This window comes from Chaetodon auriga, chromosome 2 (assembly GCF_051107435.1).
Source record: "Chaetodon auriga isolate fChaAug3 chromosome 2, fChaAug3.hap1, whole genome shotgun sequence".
Taxonomy (NCBI): Eukaryota; Metazoa; Chordata; class Actinopteri; order Chaetodontiformes; family Chaetodontidae; genus Chaetodon; species Chaetodon auriga.
Window position 1 is genome coordinate 10,092,813 of NC_135075.1, and position 18,312 is coordinate 10,111,124.

Here is an 18,312-nt window from a genome sequence, read left to right on the forward strand (position 1 = left end):
TCAGTGTGTTTGGAACACTTGATGAGTTTGTATTGACTTTATCATTTTCCATTGTCTGTCTCCTTTGACAATAGTCTGTTTTGAGATTGTTTGTCTTGGCGTCTTTTACAGAATTACTTTTTTTCTTATTCTTTGGAGACCAGACAGCCTGTTAATATTTAAAGCTCCACCCCAATGAGGCTGCAATCATTCCCCCTCCCTCACTCCCTCACTCCCTCCCTCACTCTCTCCCCTTCTGTCTGACTCTGTCCTGCCTTTCTTTTCATTTCACCATTCACTCCGGATCAGTCCACCGGACCTGTTGGTGTTGAACGGAGTATTCAGGACACCAATTTATGATCGCGACCCAAACTGTCCTCCATAAGGAACAGCACGGATGACGCGTGTTGCGCTTCAGCTATTCAATGAAAGAAGAGACGCGCAAAAGAAGAGATGGGCACCGCTCCTGGACTTTCACCTACGCCGTCATGGGGAAAATGTTGTCAGTCCACAGTGTGGGTTGTACCTGTAGTGGTGGTTTTGGTCCAGCTTTGCGCTGCTTTTAACTTGGACACGGAGACACGCGTCGTTTTCAGCGGCGCACCGGGCAGTTACTTCGGCTACTCAGTGGAGTTCTTCAGTAACTCATCCAGGTAAAAGTCTTTCTGCATCATCACAAAGCCTGATGGTCTGCCTCACTGTTAGTCAGTGGGAGAGAGTTTACAGCAGTTCTGCAGTTCAAAATCACCACTTTATGACAGCTTGCACTGTAATATACTGTAGGGAGTGTATGAATTCAAGGACTAGCCTCTGCAGTGGTACTGACTTATTACCTTAAAGTCTTCTCCCGTATACATTACATTATACTGTGGCCTTTACATTCCGCCTCTGTGATGGCATTATTCCAATATTCCTACAATATTCTGGTTGTGTCTGTGTTTCTGCAGACATGCAGAATATTTTTTTTATGTTCTACAGTGTCTCCGTACAGTAGCTTTGGCTATTCCTGTAGTGTTTTTATGTTGTCAGCATTCCGTTTAAAGTGTTCTCCTCATGCAGTTTGGATAAACTGATCATAATATACATTCATTCTACATTTTGTTTGTAAGTCTACTATAAACTTTTGGACCCAGTGATACAGTGGCGGAAATGTTAGGGTGTAAACTTCAATGTCACTAATACCATCCAGCGCTCTCTCTCTCTCTCTCTCTCTCTCTCTCTCTCTCTCTCACACACACACACACACACACACACACACACACACACACACACACACACACACACACACACACTGGAATCCAGCCCATGTATGATTGGAAACAGACAAGTCTGTGTGTGATTCAGGGAGGAGGGGGTTAACCTACAGCTCAGTAAGAAATATGCTTATCTTCCTCTGAACACGCTAAGGGGACAGTAGGGGTTTCCCTCTGGTGTTTTTGGTGACAGATGAAGAACTGCTCAGTGAGATGAAGTCAAACATCGCGCATCTTCTTTCTCACCTCCAGACACAGCGTGTGCCATCACCTGTGTGCAAACTCTATCTGTCCACGAGTGTGGAAAACAGACACAGTCCTAATCCAGAAGTAGGATGATGGTGCTCCGTTCATGAGCTGCACACAGACAGTTTGTGCTTCTCATGTGTTACCATTACATTTGAGTCACAGAGCCATGCATCAGACCACCTGGTGATTTTGGAAAAGCCAGAAGGTCTTTTAATGACACTTAGGTTTGCTGCTGCTCTGAAGGTATTTCCACTTAAGTGACTCATCTAAACATCTGATGGAAGAAATATTTCTTCTACTGCTTGATAGATAAATAAAAGAAGATTTCAACCTGTTTGCCAAGTTCTGCTTCTTTTTCCCCTCATCCAAACAAAGATGGTAGCCGGAAATGATGGAGGCCTATCTCTTTGCCTTGTGATTGTCATTTATGCTGTTGTATATTGGTGTTATGTTCTAGTATCTTGTGTTCTAATACAAAAGGACATGCTCCTAATTTGTTTGTGTTTTAAGAAATGACATCCAGATGTTTAGAAGAGTCTTTGGATTTTAGAAATAGCATTAAGTTTTGTCAAACAAACCTCTGGGTCTTTCAAAGATCACAGGGTGTTTATTTTCACTTGAATGTAATGGTAACACATGAGAGGCACAATATGGGACGGCACACCGAGACAAAGTCTAAAGACAATATTCAAAAAAATACCTGACGATGGATGATGGTGTGTTAGCACGGTCATGTAATAACTTACAGGCTCCTTGTAGTTAGATAAATCTGTTTCAGTGGATTTGTTTTTAAATGCTACTGTGATGGAGAACTGGCTGTGCTTCAAAGTCTCCACTAAACTTAGAGAAAACTACTACTGACTACTGACTGACTGCTACGACTACTGAAGCTGTTTTACTGTTTGCCATCATCCCATAATCATCACTTGATGCCACAGTGACCATTGTTCAGCAGTTACATCAGTATCACTTTAAAGTACGCAGACTGTTTTGCAGCTAGCCAGCAGGCTTAATTAGCAGACAGCCTCCGGTAAATCTACACGAACAGCACTCTGTTAGCATAAATCACACGTAGACACACCAAGTATTTATTCATACACAATTTTAAAAGGCTGGTCCTTTACTGTATTTACATTTTAAGTTGAATTTTTAACTCCAGTTAGAGATAAGCTCATAAAATCTGTTTGCTGTAGCTGAATCCATCAGTCTAATGGAGTAGTTAGAGCGTCACTTGGATATTGATGTAGCTTCTTCATCACTTCAAGACATAAAGGCTTGCTGTCCAGATACAGTAACCCTCTATTAACCAGCTAACAAGCTGATTGAAATGTACAACAATCTGTCTGATCACCCTCAGTGTATTTAAAGTCTGTTGAGACAGTCAAATACATTTCGGCTTGTCCAGCCAATACACCCTCTCAGCCAGCTGTTCACAGCTGCTGCTGCTGAAGAGCTGATGACCTCTAGAATGTGTTACATCCTAAAAACTCTTTCAGATAGTAGCAGAAATAGTGCATATCGGTTTCATTTCTTTATCTTTCTGTGTGATAACCTTCTGGAGCTGAGTGAATAATATTTGGCACACAGCTGCTCCCGTAAAACATTAAACTGCTCAGATCGTTGCCATATAAATCCCAGTCACACCTTATCAGCTCTCTGAGTCTCAGTTTTCCCTCACTAACATCCTCGAGGGCTCACCGAGTAAAAGCAATGTTGGTTTAATGAATGTAGATATTTTCCTGTGAGGAAATTGGTTAAGATTCTGTCCGTTTGCTTAACTAAGCTCCTGGCAGTTAGAGGGCATGTTGTCAAGTAATTACTGAGATGTTGATTTAGACCAGTTTGTACAGACTAAGCCCCCTTCTGCCTGCCATAACTTTGCTCACACTGAACAATACCACATTCTGTTTTTGGTCAAATTCATGTATTGAGACAGCCCAAGATTGCTGTTGAACATCTGCATGTGGATTGAACAGTTCTTGTTTTGTGGTGGATAAACAGCACAGCAGGAAAAGGATGCTTTCCTGAATGACGGACATGTTTTCTTCTGTGCTGATGGGATTGTTTCTGCCGGTTGTCATGCATTCTGATAATTATGGGGCTGTTTGCCTGGAGGCAGCCTTGTTAAGAGCGGCTCCTGTTGCTTACCATGCCATCTCTGTCTTCAGCGTCTCAGGACATTTTAAATCAGCGGTTTAGGAGGCAGGCATCAATGTGTCGGCGGCGCTGTTTCACATTCAGAAATGACTGAGGTTCTGAATGTTTCAGCACATTAAGTGGACTGGGAATAAGGCACTGAGGATTTTTTTTAAATTGACATTTTGTATTTATTTTGACATTATTGTCAATGCTACATGGTTTCTTTAGCTTTCTTTAACAAAACTGGACTGAATAAGTTTTAAAAACTGAAAAACTGAGAACAGTGTGATATAATACACGTGCTGACGTCAATCAAACTGCGACGTTAGAATTTCACTGCCAAAGAGAAATCTACAGATTATTGCTATTATTTCTTTGATTTCCGAGATCTTCCTCAGGCTGGTTGACCACTAAATGTTTCTTATTTCAATTCTTGGCAGCTTTGAGGAGCCTTTAATCTATGCATTGCATTGTGGGACGATAGTGTACATCAACAATAAACTCCAAATCTTTTTTAGCATGCATAAATGGACTTTTCAGCCACACTAGTGTCATGACTCTAGGGATGAAGATGTCGGTCAGTCGGTCCACCGCTGAAATGTTCAGAGAATTATTGAATGGATTGCTGTGAAATTTGGTACAGACTTTCAAGTCCCCCTCAGGCTGAATCCTACTGATGTTGATGATCTCCTGACTTTTCCTCTGGTCCCACCACGAGGTTTAATTTTTTTTTGGTTTTTTATTGAAATATCTCCACAACTATGAGATGGATTGTCATGAAATGCATTATACATACATACATTTATGGTCCCCAGATGGATTTTAAAAACTTTGATCCTCTGACTGTAGCACCAAAGTCAGACAAAGGTTTCTGTTTGCCTGATACTGCGTGGTTCAGTCATCTTCTCATAATAGAGACAATAGTAAAGAAAACACATTGAGTATTGTGTCAGATTATTCCTGGCCACCCACGTATTATGTATGAGTTTAATGAATGTATTTACATGCTTACCAAACAAAGCAGATATTCAAGTTGGGGGTCTGGCTCATATAAGAATCATATCCTGTTTATTACAACAACCCAGATAAAATCTTGAGAAACCTGAACAGGGTTAGTGGGGATTCAGAGACTCTGTTGCTTTCCAGAGACATGTGTTGTGTTCATTACTGAATGTAACTGTACTGAAGATTATATCATTATTCCTCAGTGGTTCCCAACCTTTTTGCCTTGAGCCCCTTAAAATTAAGCGATGTCTACATGGGACCCCCTGTTACGTTTGATACGACTACACATGATGAGCAGTCAAACCAAAGCCATTGTTCCTTCTTAGATGTTTCACACAGTGTTCAGAATTTAGAGAAAATGAGATGAGTAATAAGAGAAAGGAAAAATAGTGAGGAAGAAATGTTTTGAGTAGGTTATCATGCATATGAGCAGTTCAATTGAGTAAGACCTATCATTAGGATATGACTTGTTTCAGAATAATGTGGCTATGTAAATGCATTCACTGGAGCTCATAAATCCTTTAGTAAAAATTACATGTTGCATCCTTGACCTCGCCATGCCTCTCGGCCATTTCCCTGTTTGCAGATGTTCCCATTGAACGTGAGTTAAGGGAAAGGAATTCTTATTTCAGGTCTCAAGGGAATATCCATCATCCCACTGATACACTTCGTATTGTTATGTAGGCTATTGTTGGCTATTAAGATTTCATTACAAGTGTTTTTTTTAATTGGCTCAAAGGTATATCTTACAAATACACATGTGCAGCCCTCACAGGGGTGGTAGTGGGTTAAAAGTCCTTTACCTTTGAAAGAGAAGGCCATTGAAAGCCTGCACCCTCGTCAGCTGAGTGGCTGTGGAGTGAGTGGTTTATAAGGAAAGCTCATCCAGCCATGTAAATATTCCTCTTGTGCTCTCCAGACAATTTGGGGGATGGGGGCGAGTCTGTCTGATCTCTGCAAATGTCATCAGTCACCAATGTCTTAAGTTGTGCCATTTGCTCTGGGCCAGGCCTTTTTAGCAGGGCTGTCTGAAAACCTTGACAGTGTAATACACACTCATATACACTACACTTGCACATGTGTGTTTCCATGCGGTAGCGTGTGCATGATAGTCACACATGCATCCATGCAAACAACTGCAGCGATAATGTTTAACATGTGTTTTGCTGCGTCTCTCTTGAATGTTCTTGCCGTTTTATTCATTTCCAGACAGTCATTCAGTGAAAATATGCAGTGATATCTCTGGATACCTCTTGTTTAGTCTCCCAGTCTTCATTTCCTTACACATTTTCTTTTGAAACCTTTTAGAGGTAAGATGCTTAAAACCACCTTCCTAGCTAACTTGCAAACAGTCTAAGCAAGAATGGCAATAGCAGTTACGTTATATGTATTTTTGAAAAACCTGAGAGGTTTGGTAGTGCAGTTGCAGAACTAAGTTTCACTTGAAATAGCCTCCCTTCATCTCTAGAACAATAAAAACGATCTCTGTGTGGATCACAGTGTAAACTCAACAAAAACCATGACCAAACAAGCAGTTCCAATGAAAGACTGCCATTCATTACGCTATAAAGAGCTACAATAATTGCACTCAAGTCACTACCACTCAAGTTTCGACATGTAGTCATTCAGTCAACTGTTGTAGGTGCTTCAATATAGTAATTTTATAGCAAGCTTAGCTGCTCTAGTCAATATGTTATAACAACGAATTACATAATTTCTTACAATGTCAAAGGGCTCATAGTGACAAACCTGCAGAGAAATATCACTGCCCCTCAGCTCTCCCCTTAGTTTTTAGAATCTTTCATGCTGTTTTGGTTCACTCTCACAGCTCTTGTCAGTATTATCTCCACCAATAATGAGCAGTTGTTTTCAGCAGACAAGCTCTGCTTCGCCTGTAAACCTGCTCAGCACCAAACAGCAGACAAAGTGAGCCACTAGAAGGTGAGCAGCAGCTAAAGAGCCAGATATGTCTCTCAGAAGATGGCCCAAGACACCAAACAGAGAGCGAAATGGAGAGTGAATATGGAACTTACTCTGGCTTTATGGCGTTGGCCTGCCAACGCTGCTCCATGTCAGCTGGCTGTATAAACAGGTTACTGTTTGCTAACACTGCATCTACTCTGTGAGGTGACAACATGCCAGTGCCCTGTTTACAACTTGTTTTGTGAGATAATAGCTGCAAACTGATCTTTTAATGTACACTAAACATCCATACAAAACATTTGAGGGCTACCTTTTAAGGTATAAACAGGAACTTGGGACGATCAGAGAGAAGTCAGCCTTGATTCGACTTCTTTATGGTCGTGTTTAGTGCTGTTTGTCTGTTGTTGTAGCCTGTTGTTAGTATGTTCATGACACACACAGGACTGAAATACACACACAAGCTCACACACTGTACCTATAGACATGCATTAGTGGAGGATGTCAGAGTGACATAATCGGTGGCCCATCAATTAGGGGTTTGGTGCCTTGCTCAAGGGCAGGTTAGATGTCAATATCAATACTAGTCTGGGGCCTGTATGGTAAGAATGAAGCTACAGCCAGGAGACAGGAGGCAAGAAGGCAAAAAAAAATATTTTTCTTTTGACAAATTCGAGACATATGTATGAAAACTTGTCGGTATCAAGAATCCAACCAATCACTGCTGGCACGTTTACCTTTCAGCCCCTTTTTACCCTTCAAAGTCTTTGTCCGGATTCCTACTTATTTCATCCACTGTGTGTATGACATGTTTATAGGACAAGTTAAGTCCATATGATTTTAGAGGAAAGCAATTGTCTCTTGGTGTAATGTCAGACTTTTCCTGGACTCTGTTCTTAACCACAATGTAACATTTTGTTTTCCTTTCTGCTGTCTAGTATCAGTATTTTGATCGGCGCTCCAAAAGCCAACACCAGCCAACCAGGCATCACTGAAGGAGGAGCTGTGTACTTGTGCCCCTGGAGGCAAGCAAACTGCAGCATGATCGATTTTGACAAGCAAGGTAGGGTGTGTTGTTAAATCGAAATTGATGGTTGGTTTTCTTTGTATCCACACAGATAAAAATAGGATCTGTGAAAAGACAAGCTCAATATTCAGAATCCAAGGGTGAGAATTTTCCCTACATCATAAGCACAGCAGTAGTTGGTAACTCACATTGTTCCAGGATATAAAAATGTCACTTTCCCTAACAGCGCTGTTAAACAGTGGAGACAGGCTCGTGTGGTAAACTCTTAGCTGTCTCTTACCAGCCATAAAAGTAGCTGAGAGAAGCTGTAGGTAGCATCCTGAGTTAAGCACCACAGGTTTGACCCTGAGGTCAGAAGTGCAGCTCCCTAGTGCGCCGTGGTAACCGATGTTTGTTGCATGTCCCCCTGTCTGCCTCTTCACTATTACTGTCCAATAAAGAAAAAAGTAACTCTTTACCCAACAGTTCTCTGTTTTGATTCAAACCAGCTCTGATTTCTCTCCTGTGTTTTAATGGTGACCGATGATGCTAAGGTCTCCATTTCGGGACAGGGGCAGTGTTTGCATTGCTTTTTGCCGAGCTTTGATTTCCTGCTGGACTCAGGCCCAGTGTTGTGAGCACTCTTTAATTAGGCTAGAGTCATCATGGGGACAAGGACCCCAGAGGACCCGGGCTGCCCCCAGCTCTGCCAGAAAAATAATCACCTCCATCAGAAATACAGGAAGTGATAAGGACCACCGTTTGAGGATCACAGGGTCTCACTTATCGTACCCTCTCACATGCTGATACCAAATGGCGGTTTACACAGATTGAGAGCTGCGGCTGCACAAACTCTGCTATACATAAATACACACCTACAAACTGTTTATAAACTGTCTCTGCAGACAGCCTCTGAAACACGATACATCATAGAAAAACATGCAAAACCACACTTATGTTCACACACACTCATATCTGCACACACATGCTCATACTTCTACACTCAACAGTCTTGCTTCTCCTGTTGCAGGCCCCAGGATTCATGGTGTGTTTGAGGACACAGCCCAGACTCCATTAACCTAACAGGCACGCTGAGTCGTAGTCAGGAGAGTTTAATGTCACCACTCTGCGGACAGAAAGCGTATTTATCAGAAAATACACCACAGTAAAGCTCACACACTTACAGGCGCATTCAAGTATGATTTCTTTTTTTTGTCTTTAAACTCGGACGAAAGGCACGCTTCCTCTTTCAGGCACGTTGAAGGCATCACGCTTAGTTAAATCACTTTTCAAGGACGATGAATGGCAAAAGTATTTAATGGTTACTGTTTTTACTGTAGGCGTGAAAAAAATCCTGCATGTAGAAGAAATTAGGAACTGACAGCCAACCCCAACATCACAGACTTTTATTTAGTACCTGGATAAGGATGTGAACTGGTTTTCCAAGTCAGCAACGTGTTTTCACAGCGTTCCATAGGACATAAATGTAACCTGGCTCACCTATCTGACTCAGAAGTGAAGTTTTGTGGACCAGGAATAGCAATTCAAGTAGAATTATTACTGCTTTATTTTTCAAAATTAATTCTTATAGCAGCATGTTGTTGAAAGCAAGAATCCTGGAGGTGTAATGCTGCTGAAGTTGCAAAAGTAAAAACCTTTGGCAGGCAATGATACACAAACACACATGCACGCACACACACACACACGCTCACACACCTCTAGCACTCCATCACCCCCTCCCTCATCACTGTTCCTTGCCTTTGCACTGCCAGGGCCTCTTCTTAAAACAGTTCCTGACGATGAAGTACAGCCGTTTGGGTTACAGTAACAACAAAGTCCAAGTCCCTTTGAGCTGTTTGATGTCTGCCATAGCATGGAGGATGGATTAAGACTGCAGACCCCAGGAACAAGGCCATAAAATATCCATGTAAAAAGCCAAGAACATGTGGGGAAGCCTTTCAAATGAAGCCCTGACAGCACAAAAATCAAACACTGATGACAGGGGGATCTTTGACTCAGTTAAAATAGCAACTCCTGACATCACTGAAGTTTCTTGTAGGTTCCCGTTTCTGTGGAAAGTACAGCAGCTATAAGTTATCCAGTCACAGAACTCTGTGTAAATGTGCTCTTAAATGTATTTTTCTCCTCTATGTTCTTGCAGGTGATCGATATTTTTATATAAATGATGTGAACACTCAGGTTGAGTTCAAGTCCCATCAGTGGTTTGGAGCTACTGTGCGCTCCCACGGTAACAGCATCTTGGTAAGAATTAATCTACTGTTGACAGATGTGTTTCAGTTTGCATTGTCATCAAATAACAGAGTTTTATTGTTGCTCCAGCTTTGGGACTCCTTGTGGAGTCGCATTACGTGCTGTACAGAACAGGTTGCAGAATATTTCTCTGACTGAATCCCTCTGTGCTTTGAAAATGCAAAACAAAATCCAACTCAATGACAATCTGACAACTCTCTTACCATATATTTTGGTAGTAAAAATATCACTGTCCGGGAGAAGTCAGCGACAGTAACAGTAACCCTGCAAAAGCATCCACGGTTTGCACATGATGGCTGCATTCGTCACATGATGCTAAGGCCAAGTCAACAGCTGTCATCCTCACTAGTTGATAATTCTTGTAGAAGACATGGAAACAAAGGAAGAGTATTGCAGGGTAGACGAGTTGGCACTGCTAGCATAATCTTGCCTCAGTTAACACTTTGCAGGTTTGCAGTTATTGTAATAACTTTCAAACAATATGCCTCACTTTTACAAAATAAACAATAACCCATGAGTACGGCATATTACAGATATGTTTCCGCAAATCAGATACAGAGCAGCACACAGCTGCTGTTTACAAGTTGGCTAATGCACAGTAAACATTTGATATGTCATTCTTGAGTAGGGGTATTTCTAACAACCTGTTATCCCACAGAGTCTAGTTGGCTCATGCTGTGGTACCCCCAGGCCATCAACATAGGTACTTCAAAACACGCATTGATTCATCTTTAACTTCCTGGTTCGACAGCTTCAGAATGTTTAGAAGTTAGTTGTTCAGCAATGATTGCACAATCCATGTTTGAGGGAGGAGTTTAAGGAAGGGTTCATTTAACTCTTGTATGCTCAAAAATGTGCTCAGGTTCTTTTGTCATCGGCTTGTCTCTCTGTGATTTCCAGGCTTGTGCTCCCAGGTATTACTGGAGGGCCGAGCATGACACACCCCTGGCTGATGTCACAGGAACCTGCTACCTCTCTGTAGACAACCTCAAAACGTTCGTGGAGTACGCCCCCTGCAGAACAGGTGAGTTACTGCAACGACAGCTAGCCTCCAGTGGAGGTCTGGCCAACAAGTTAGCAAATTTAGCTTAATCCAACAGACATGGAGCAACATCAGCATTCATTCATATCATGTGTCTGCCCACCCGATCAGTGTAAGATATTAACTCTTCTTTTAGCCAGACTGTTAACAATTATAGGCTGAAAAAACTGTGGGCTAACTGACTCCTTGATAACGTTACACTTCCTGCTTACATCCCCCAAAGGACTTTCACAATTTCCCGAAAGATGAACATGTTACCTGAGAGATGGGTAACACTGCTCTGACGACTGAAAGGAACCAAATTCACTGCTGTTTTATTGCATTTCTTCAATGCAAATGTAAAGCGAGTTGGGGCTAGTCCTGCTGATGTTTCTGTTGCTTTGGAAATGTTAACGTCTTTGCCTCAAACAAACTGGGTGACTTTTCATAAAATTTGCTAACTGATGACATTTTTGTTCCTGTTAATGCTCATGCTAGTTTGATCATATTGTGAATATTTCCCCCTTCGTAATACCTGCAAAATTTCAATAAAATATGTCATGTAATGAGAGAATAGCAGCAATATGAATATTAAAAATGTCTGTCAGCCGTGGGCCTGGCTGTCCTCTGCGATTGTTGCTGCAGTCTGCTGTGTTGGCTGCAGAGGTCTGTGTGACTGTGGGGTAAACAGGGTCTGTGAGCATGACCGCACTTCTGGCTAGCTAGCTACCCCCGCAGGTGCTTATGGAACTTCTGAAATCCATTGGGACACTTTTCTGATTTGTCATCAATTTTCAGAAAACTGCCAATATTCGAAATCTATGCAGTTGATTTTTCGCCTCAGAAATTGTCAGAAGCAAATTTATTGATGAAAACGTTTTACACTTACAGCTTTGCTCAGTTCTTTAGACTCATCAGCAGAAACACATTAAATATTAAAACAAAACTGTTGAGAATGACAGTACATCCTTCACTGACACTTTGCTCTGTTCTTCTCTTGTTTTCAAAGGGTTGGCCTGGAATTCAGTTTTGGGTCAATGAACAATTGACATGTGACAAAAATTACGCTGGAGATTGTTGCCTGTTCGACAGAACAGAACGTTTTGCTGTTTCAGTTTTCATGAAACAGGAACATTTATTAGTGTTTCCCATGTTTTGTGCTGTTCATTGCAGAAAGACATGGACCTGCTGGACAGGGCTATTGTCAGGGGGGATTTAGTGCAGACTTCACCAAGGTAAGAGAAATATTTTGAGTTTTTCCTGGTTTTTACATAATCGCATGGTAACTGTTTCTCAGTGGAGATTTCACTGTGTACACCAGATTTACAGAGTTTGTTTGAAACTCATGATGACTGGTGGCACACAGACTCCTCAGCTCTGGCTACTGTTGTGTGTTACAGGATGGAAAGGTTGTGCTTGGAGGACCAGGCAGCTTTTACTGGCAAGGTGAGCTCACAAGAATGTGGAACAGCATGTATTTTTAGGAGATATCTTCCAACAGATTTTTCCTTTGAATGAATCATTGTAGTTGACCGAACTACATTGGAGCAACTCAGGAGCAACAATTCAAAAGTCATATATATTATTTTAACCTCTGACCTTTAACCCTTTGTTACCCATCCTTCCTACAGGTCAGCTGATCTCAGCCACCACAGAGGAGATTGTGAAGGCCTATTACCCCTCGTACTTTCTACTGTCAGTCGCCGGGCAGATTCAGACTCGACAAGTGCAGGGAAGCTATGATGACAGTTATCTAGGTGAGGAAGTACACTTGAGTCAAATGGGATTATTACAATTAGATGTATTATTAATGTACATGTACTGCTACAAATATGACCAATACTACTTGTACTACTACTGCCTGTAAGCAACAGGACCTCATGATCCATGTTGGTTGGTTTTTCTGACTGTCTGTCTTAACTGTTTGGTTCAGAGCAACACATTTCAACAGCAGAATGTCATGAAATTTGATATGGATGTTCATTGTTCCCAGAGGTTAACAATGTAAATGAGGAGCTAACAACCCGCTGACCTTTTTCTAGTACCACCATAAGGTGATCTTGAGAAGTAATGGTTGGATTTTCATTCAGTTTGGTTTGGATATCTGTGGTCTTGAATGCAAGAAATATAAAAATTTTACTGGCTTTCCCTAAAATTCTCTCATAACATTCACATTGCATGAAGGAAGAATTATTTCCATTTTGGACACTTATAACTAACAACACCCTCATATCAAATTGTCATCTTTGTGCAGAGAAAATTGAAAAATGTGTTGGATTCAATTTCTTGACCTTTCCCTATTGTTCCTCTGTCAGACCAAAATATCAGCGCACACATGACTCATGACATCACTCAAGATACTGAGTGATCTAATAGGCAGATTGCCAGATGTATTCCTGAGCACAGTCATGCTCCCAAGAGTGACAAAGGTGACATCACGCAGTTTAGCTTTCTCCAAAGCCATAAAAAGCTTTCTAGAACTTTTTTCACATTTGCGGCAGAACTCCAGAAGACTAGAACTCTTCAAGTGGAGGCTAACGACTTGAAACTACATCTGTCAATGATAGCATAGCATACTTGAATCTGTGACAGAGCTATTGCTGGTTGAGTTGTGTTGTGGTTAATGTTGGCACCAGCTTTTGACGAGCTAGACGAATGGACAGAATAAAAAAGATGATTCGATTATCCATTTGATTTGATTTGCTGTAGAGGCGCAATGCTAAACTGGTGGAATACTGTCGTAATATCATCAGTTGACGCTGATCAAATGATGAAATGCTTTCTGACACTGCCTGTGCGTGAAGGCTTGTTGTTTTAGTAGTAAACACCAATACCACAAGAACAACACACAAGTGCTGCATGTTGTTTTGACTTTTAATAATGAACATTATACCCAATGGACATTCAAAGAGATTTGGGTGAGTTGTAAGTTCAGTGATGCATGATGTATCATAAAACTTTTCATTGTATCCACTTTCAACCTCATCTTTAGTCTTCATTCTTCCTGCAGGTTACTCTGTGGCTGGTGGCGAGTTCAGTGGGGATGATGAGGAAGGTGAGGGTCATATTTACAGTACAGAGAGCCAAAATACATGGCTGAGTACAGGCTGTGCTGATCCCCCACCCCGAGCTCTGTCTAATATATAACTGCTCAGTCTCCACACACATGATTGTATTGTGACGGAAAGGGATTATTAAGTCTTTCAGGAAGCAAGAACGTTTAGAGACACAAAGAATGAAAAAAACAAATCTCATCACTGTGTAAACATTGTTTTTGTTGATCGGTCACAGGCTTTGTTCAGTTTTTAATTATCAGTCTTGTTTTGAAATGAGCCCTCCTAACTTTTTGCCCTTTGCATTTCTTGCTGCAGATTTCATCGCAGGAGTTCCAAAAGGACTCATGCTGTATGGTGTAGTAAGGAGTCCCCACATTTTTACTTTACACCATTTTACCACAAATACTCTAGAAATCACAGAGCTGAATAAACCTTATTAGAGTCATTAAGTATGCATTTTGGAGTTATGAACCACAATTTATAGTTGATAATGATCTTTGTCTGTCTGTTTGTCTGTAGGTGTCCATATTGGATGGAAGGGATCTGAAGTCTGTGCTCAACGTGACAGGGGAACAGGTATGTGCACATCTGGCTGGAGATTTTCTGTATTAGCCTGGCCCCTATTTTCATATGTGGGCACACATTTAAATGGCATGTGTAAAGGGGGTTTGACGGTGAAGGAATTTTGCCCCATGGAGAGGAGGCCTATACCAGGGTCAGAGGTCGGGTTTACAGTATGCAGAGCTCATGGTCTCTACAAGCTGTAAATCAAACCCAGAAACAGCAGAATAGGATAGTGTTCATGTTGTCACTGTATTGATTCAGCCTGTGCTTTTAAAATGGGCGTTAGTCAGACACTAGCTGAGCTTCAGGTCATATTGCTTTAAATATAACCCACAGATAAATCACCTTTAAAGCAAAACATTAACTATCAATAACTCAGTTCAGCAATTTTTTGAACATTTTCAAATGCTATTTCACCTCTGATTTTCATAATACCTCATTATTGAAAATCATTTTTGTTTCATGGCACTTTTCATAATGTTACTTTGTTTCACGTTTCAAAAGTGAGATTATGAAATAAAATGTGGAATGAAATACAAGTGTCATTGGGGAAATGTAAGCAGCCTGTGGATTTAATGTCAAAATGAGACCAGAGGTGTGTATGAATGTTTGAAAAAACACTCGTGCATTTAAGGGTTAAAGGATAAGTTTGAATTTTCTGAAGTCTATTTTAGAAGAGTACTGACATACCCATATATACTTTGAAAGGGTCATTGGTAGATGCAGTCATTGTTCCTCCTTCTCATATTGGACACAAATAGATCCTTCTGCATAGTGATTTCAGTGGAAGCCAGCCACGTCATGGGGGAACTTGTTCCTTTCTAATGTAATTTAACTAGACATGACTGTGTACAGATTGCAAGATGTAAGAGCATGTGAGCATGCACACACGGGAAAGCAGGGTCTGTGTGTGTTTTCAGTGTGGGAGGTCATAACCGACTGCTCAGAGGTGTCAGTGTCAGGGTGGAGGGTGATGAGTAAACTGTTAAGTCGTGGTGAGAGTGATCTGAGGTAAACTCCAGGCTAATTGACTCTCTGCACTCTGTGGGTGCTTGGACTATGTTGTCAAAAGTCAGCTGCGAAAACACACCAGAGGGTCTTGAGCAAGAGGCCCCGTTCATTTGGTGATAGAAACCTCAAATATTATCATTTGTTAAACTATATATTTCTTCATTCAGCCATCTTTCATTGGCTTAGCAACTCATTTTAAGTTCAAATTGCACATTTAATACTAGGATCAGGCAATTTGATGTGATAGAAATGCATTGTGGGCAAAGTTGCAAATCAATCAGCTGGACGACTCTGCTCTTGATTTTCCAAGTATTTAATTTCCATTTCCATTCGGTTATTTTAACTATGCATTGTTTCTCAGGAAAAAAAAGAAAAGAAAAAAGAAAATCCTGTTATTTATAAAACGATTAATTTCTTGTATATTTATCCAAAATGGTGTTTTGGTTCGGGGTTGGATATGGACAAAGTTGCACCTGAATTGTGGCCAGTTTTGAAATGTGGATTTTTTTACTGCTTTTATAGTGTTAGTGGTTTCTGTTAGCATAGTGAGGGAGCACAATTAGGTAAATTTAAAGCTGCTTTAATTACATTTTTTTGGCCAGCAGAATAAGCTAACACCACATTGACATATCTTCACCCCATAAGGCTGATATGGGGAATGCGTTAGCAAAAATATTTGCTTATTTGCTGTATTGAAGAAGACTTGAAACTAATGAGAGACCATAAACCCATTAAGAAACTGTTTACAGAGGTAATAATTCCAGTGAGAAGTAGAGTCATTTTCTCCAAAGCTAACATACAATCAGACTTTTTACAGCCTGTAGAGTGTCCCCCTGCTGGTCATTAGAAAAAATGCAGGTTTAAGCCACTTTCGCATCGGATTCACTTTTCAGACCCGAAAGCTACGTCCACTTATTTTATACAGTCTATGGCTACAACTTCTTAAAGTGGCTATAATGGAATTTTTTCTAATAACAAAATCAAATGATTGCGAAAATGTGAAATGAGGCGGTCGTAGTGCTGAACGTACAGAGAATGATCACCTGAATCTGCTGCTCTGCTCAGCTTCACTGAGCTGTATAGTGACTTTCAGCTCATTGTTTAGCTTTACGGTCCCAACTTTACAGTTTTGGTTCATTCTCATCGCTCTCATAGTGTCATTCTTAGCCACAGCAGGCAGCTGTTTTCAGAGAAAAAGCTCTAAAAAGCCACTGTACACTACCTGCTCAGCACTTAAACAGTACACAGACCCATTAAGTGACTAGCTGGTGAACATAGTGCAGCGTTTAGCAGCTAAAGAGCCTGATATTTCCCTCAGGAGTTGGAAGAGACCAAAAACTGAGCTGAAAGAGAGGGAATGTTGGACTTACATTTGCCATGGATGGTGACAAACACAGCTCCGAGCGAATTACTCTGTAACTACTGGATGTGTAAATAAGCAAACATTTGTTAAACTGTTCACCATAGCAATTTAAAAGGTGATGATGTGTCGATGTTTTGTTCACAACTTTTCTCCACTGCCTCCAGACAGCCAGAAAAAACTCATTTATTGCAGGTTTAAGCAGTCCTGCCATTACTTCCATAAAAATTTCAGAAACATCTGAAATACGAGGATCAGACTGATCTGTGGTCAGCTTTTCTCCGCCTGCTGATCACCTCTCCTCAGATGAACATTCCTGGTGGTTCAGCTCTACGGGAAGTGTTGATCATATTTCTAAGAGTGTGAATATATCTGGCAAAGCAGTGCTCCTATCACAGTAAATTTGAACTTTGTCCTGAGCCAGTTTGATTGATGTTGATTTGAGCTGTTTTGCATGTGCGATACAGGAAAATAACCCCAATATTCAGTCTTGTTTTTCACAAGGGTCTTCAAACACACTGCTGTGTAGCTACACTACAAATCACTTTGAAGTGAGAGTCACCCAAGAATGTAACGTGAGCCTAATTTATCATACATGGTATAAAATTAAACCGGAAAAACTCAAGCCCCAGGAGAATTCTCTCAGAGTGAGTTTTAAAGTAGTTTGAGTCTGCAATCCCTGGACCCCCTACCTCTCCTCAAGCTTACAGAAGCTCTAGCACTGAGCTCCATGAAAAGGGAGAGGAGGAGACCCCAGGGGATTGCTGGATTCAGAGATTGAGGAGGAAAGCCTCTGGAGGTGGTGGTGGTGGTGGTGAACGGTATGAAAAAGAAAAAGGACATAGAAAAAGAAAAGATGGGGATCTATGCACCGTGATATGATTACAGGCTAACTGGCTCTTGTTTGTAATGCCTTCCAGATGGGGTCCTACTTCGGCTATGCAGTGGCAGCCACCGACATCAACAACGACGGGTGAGTGACTGGAGGGATGGTGAGACAGATGATGGCAAAAAAATGGTTAAGAGAGGCAAAATGGGGGCAGTGACAGAGAGGGGAGAGAACTGTAAGCTAAAACAAGAGACTGAAAGTGAAGGGTGAGGTCACTGAAACAGAAACAACAGCGTGACTTTTGGAGGTTTCCCACACTTGATCCGTCACCCTGTCACTGTCAAATGTGTCATGGAAAAAACCCTGCACTCTCATTCTGTGTGTAGTTCCTCTGAGTGTAAGGTTCTCCTTTGGTCAATTTCATTTCCTCACTGCTGGCAGATGCACACCCTTTGACCCGTCCTGTATTAATTGTTTTAAGATTCAGTGTAGCCTTTAAACTACTGTTTGTCCTTTGAACTGATTCTGCAGTGTGGTTTATAATTGGAGCTGTTATTAAGTCTTTTTATATTGCTATTAATTTAGTGTCAGTGAGTCAGAGGGACACATGATTTTTAGCCACTTTCATCATTCTAACATGCATCTTTCA

General features: G+C 41.1%; 1 protein-coding gene across 1 annotated transcript in view; it reads left to right on the top strand.

Annotated features, from left to right (window-relative positions):
- Positions 1-379: 379 nt before the first annotated feature.
- Positions 380-18,312, top strand: part of LOC143330738 (integrin alpha-5-like) — a 40,175-nt gene continuing 22,242 nt past the window's right edge. The window contains exons 1-11 of the mRNA XM_076747493.1: positions 380-632; positions 7,484-7,608; positions 9,713-9,813; positions 10,723-10,846; positions 12,017-12,078; positions 12,244-12,289; positions 12,475-12,600; positions 13,854-13,898; positions 14,215-14,258; positions 14,419-14,475; positions 17,755-17,807. Of these exons, the coding sequence (XP_076603608.1) occupies positions 433-632; positions 7,484-7,608; positions 9,713-9,813; positions 10,723-10,846; positions 12,017-12,078; positions 12,244-12,289; positions 12,475-12,600; positions 13,854-13,898; positions 14,215-14,258; positions 14,419-14,475; positions 17,755-17,807 (983 nt within the window). The 5' untranslated portion in view covers positions 380-432. The remainder of the gene's footprint in view (positions 633-7,483; positions 7,609-9,712; positions 9,814-10,722; positions 10,847-12,016; positions 12,079-12,243; positions 12,290-12,474; positions 12,601-13,853; positions 13,899-14,214; positions 14,259-14,418; positions 14,476-17,754; positions 17,808-18,312) is intronic.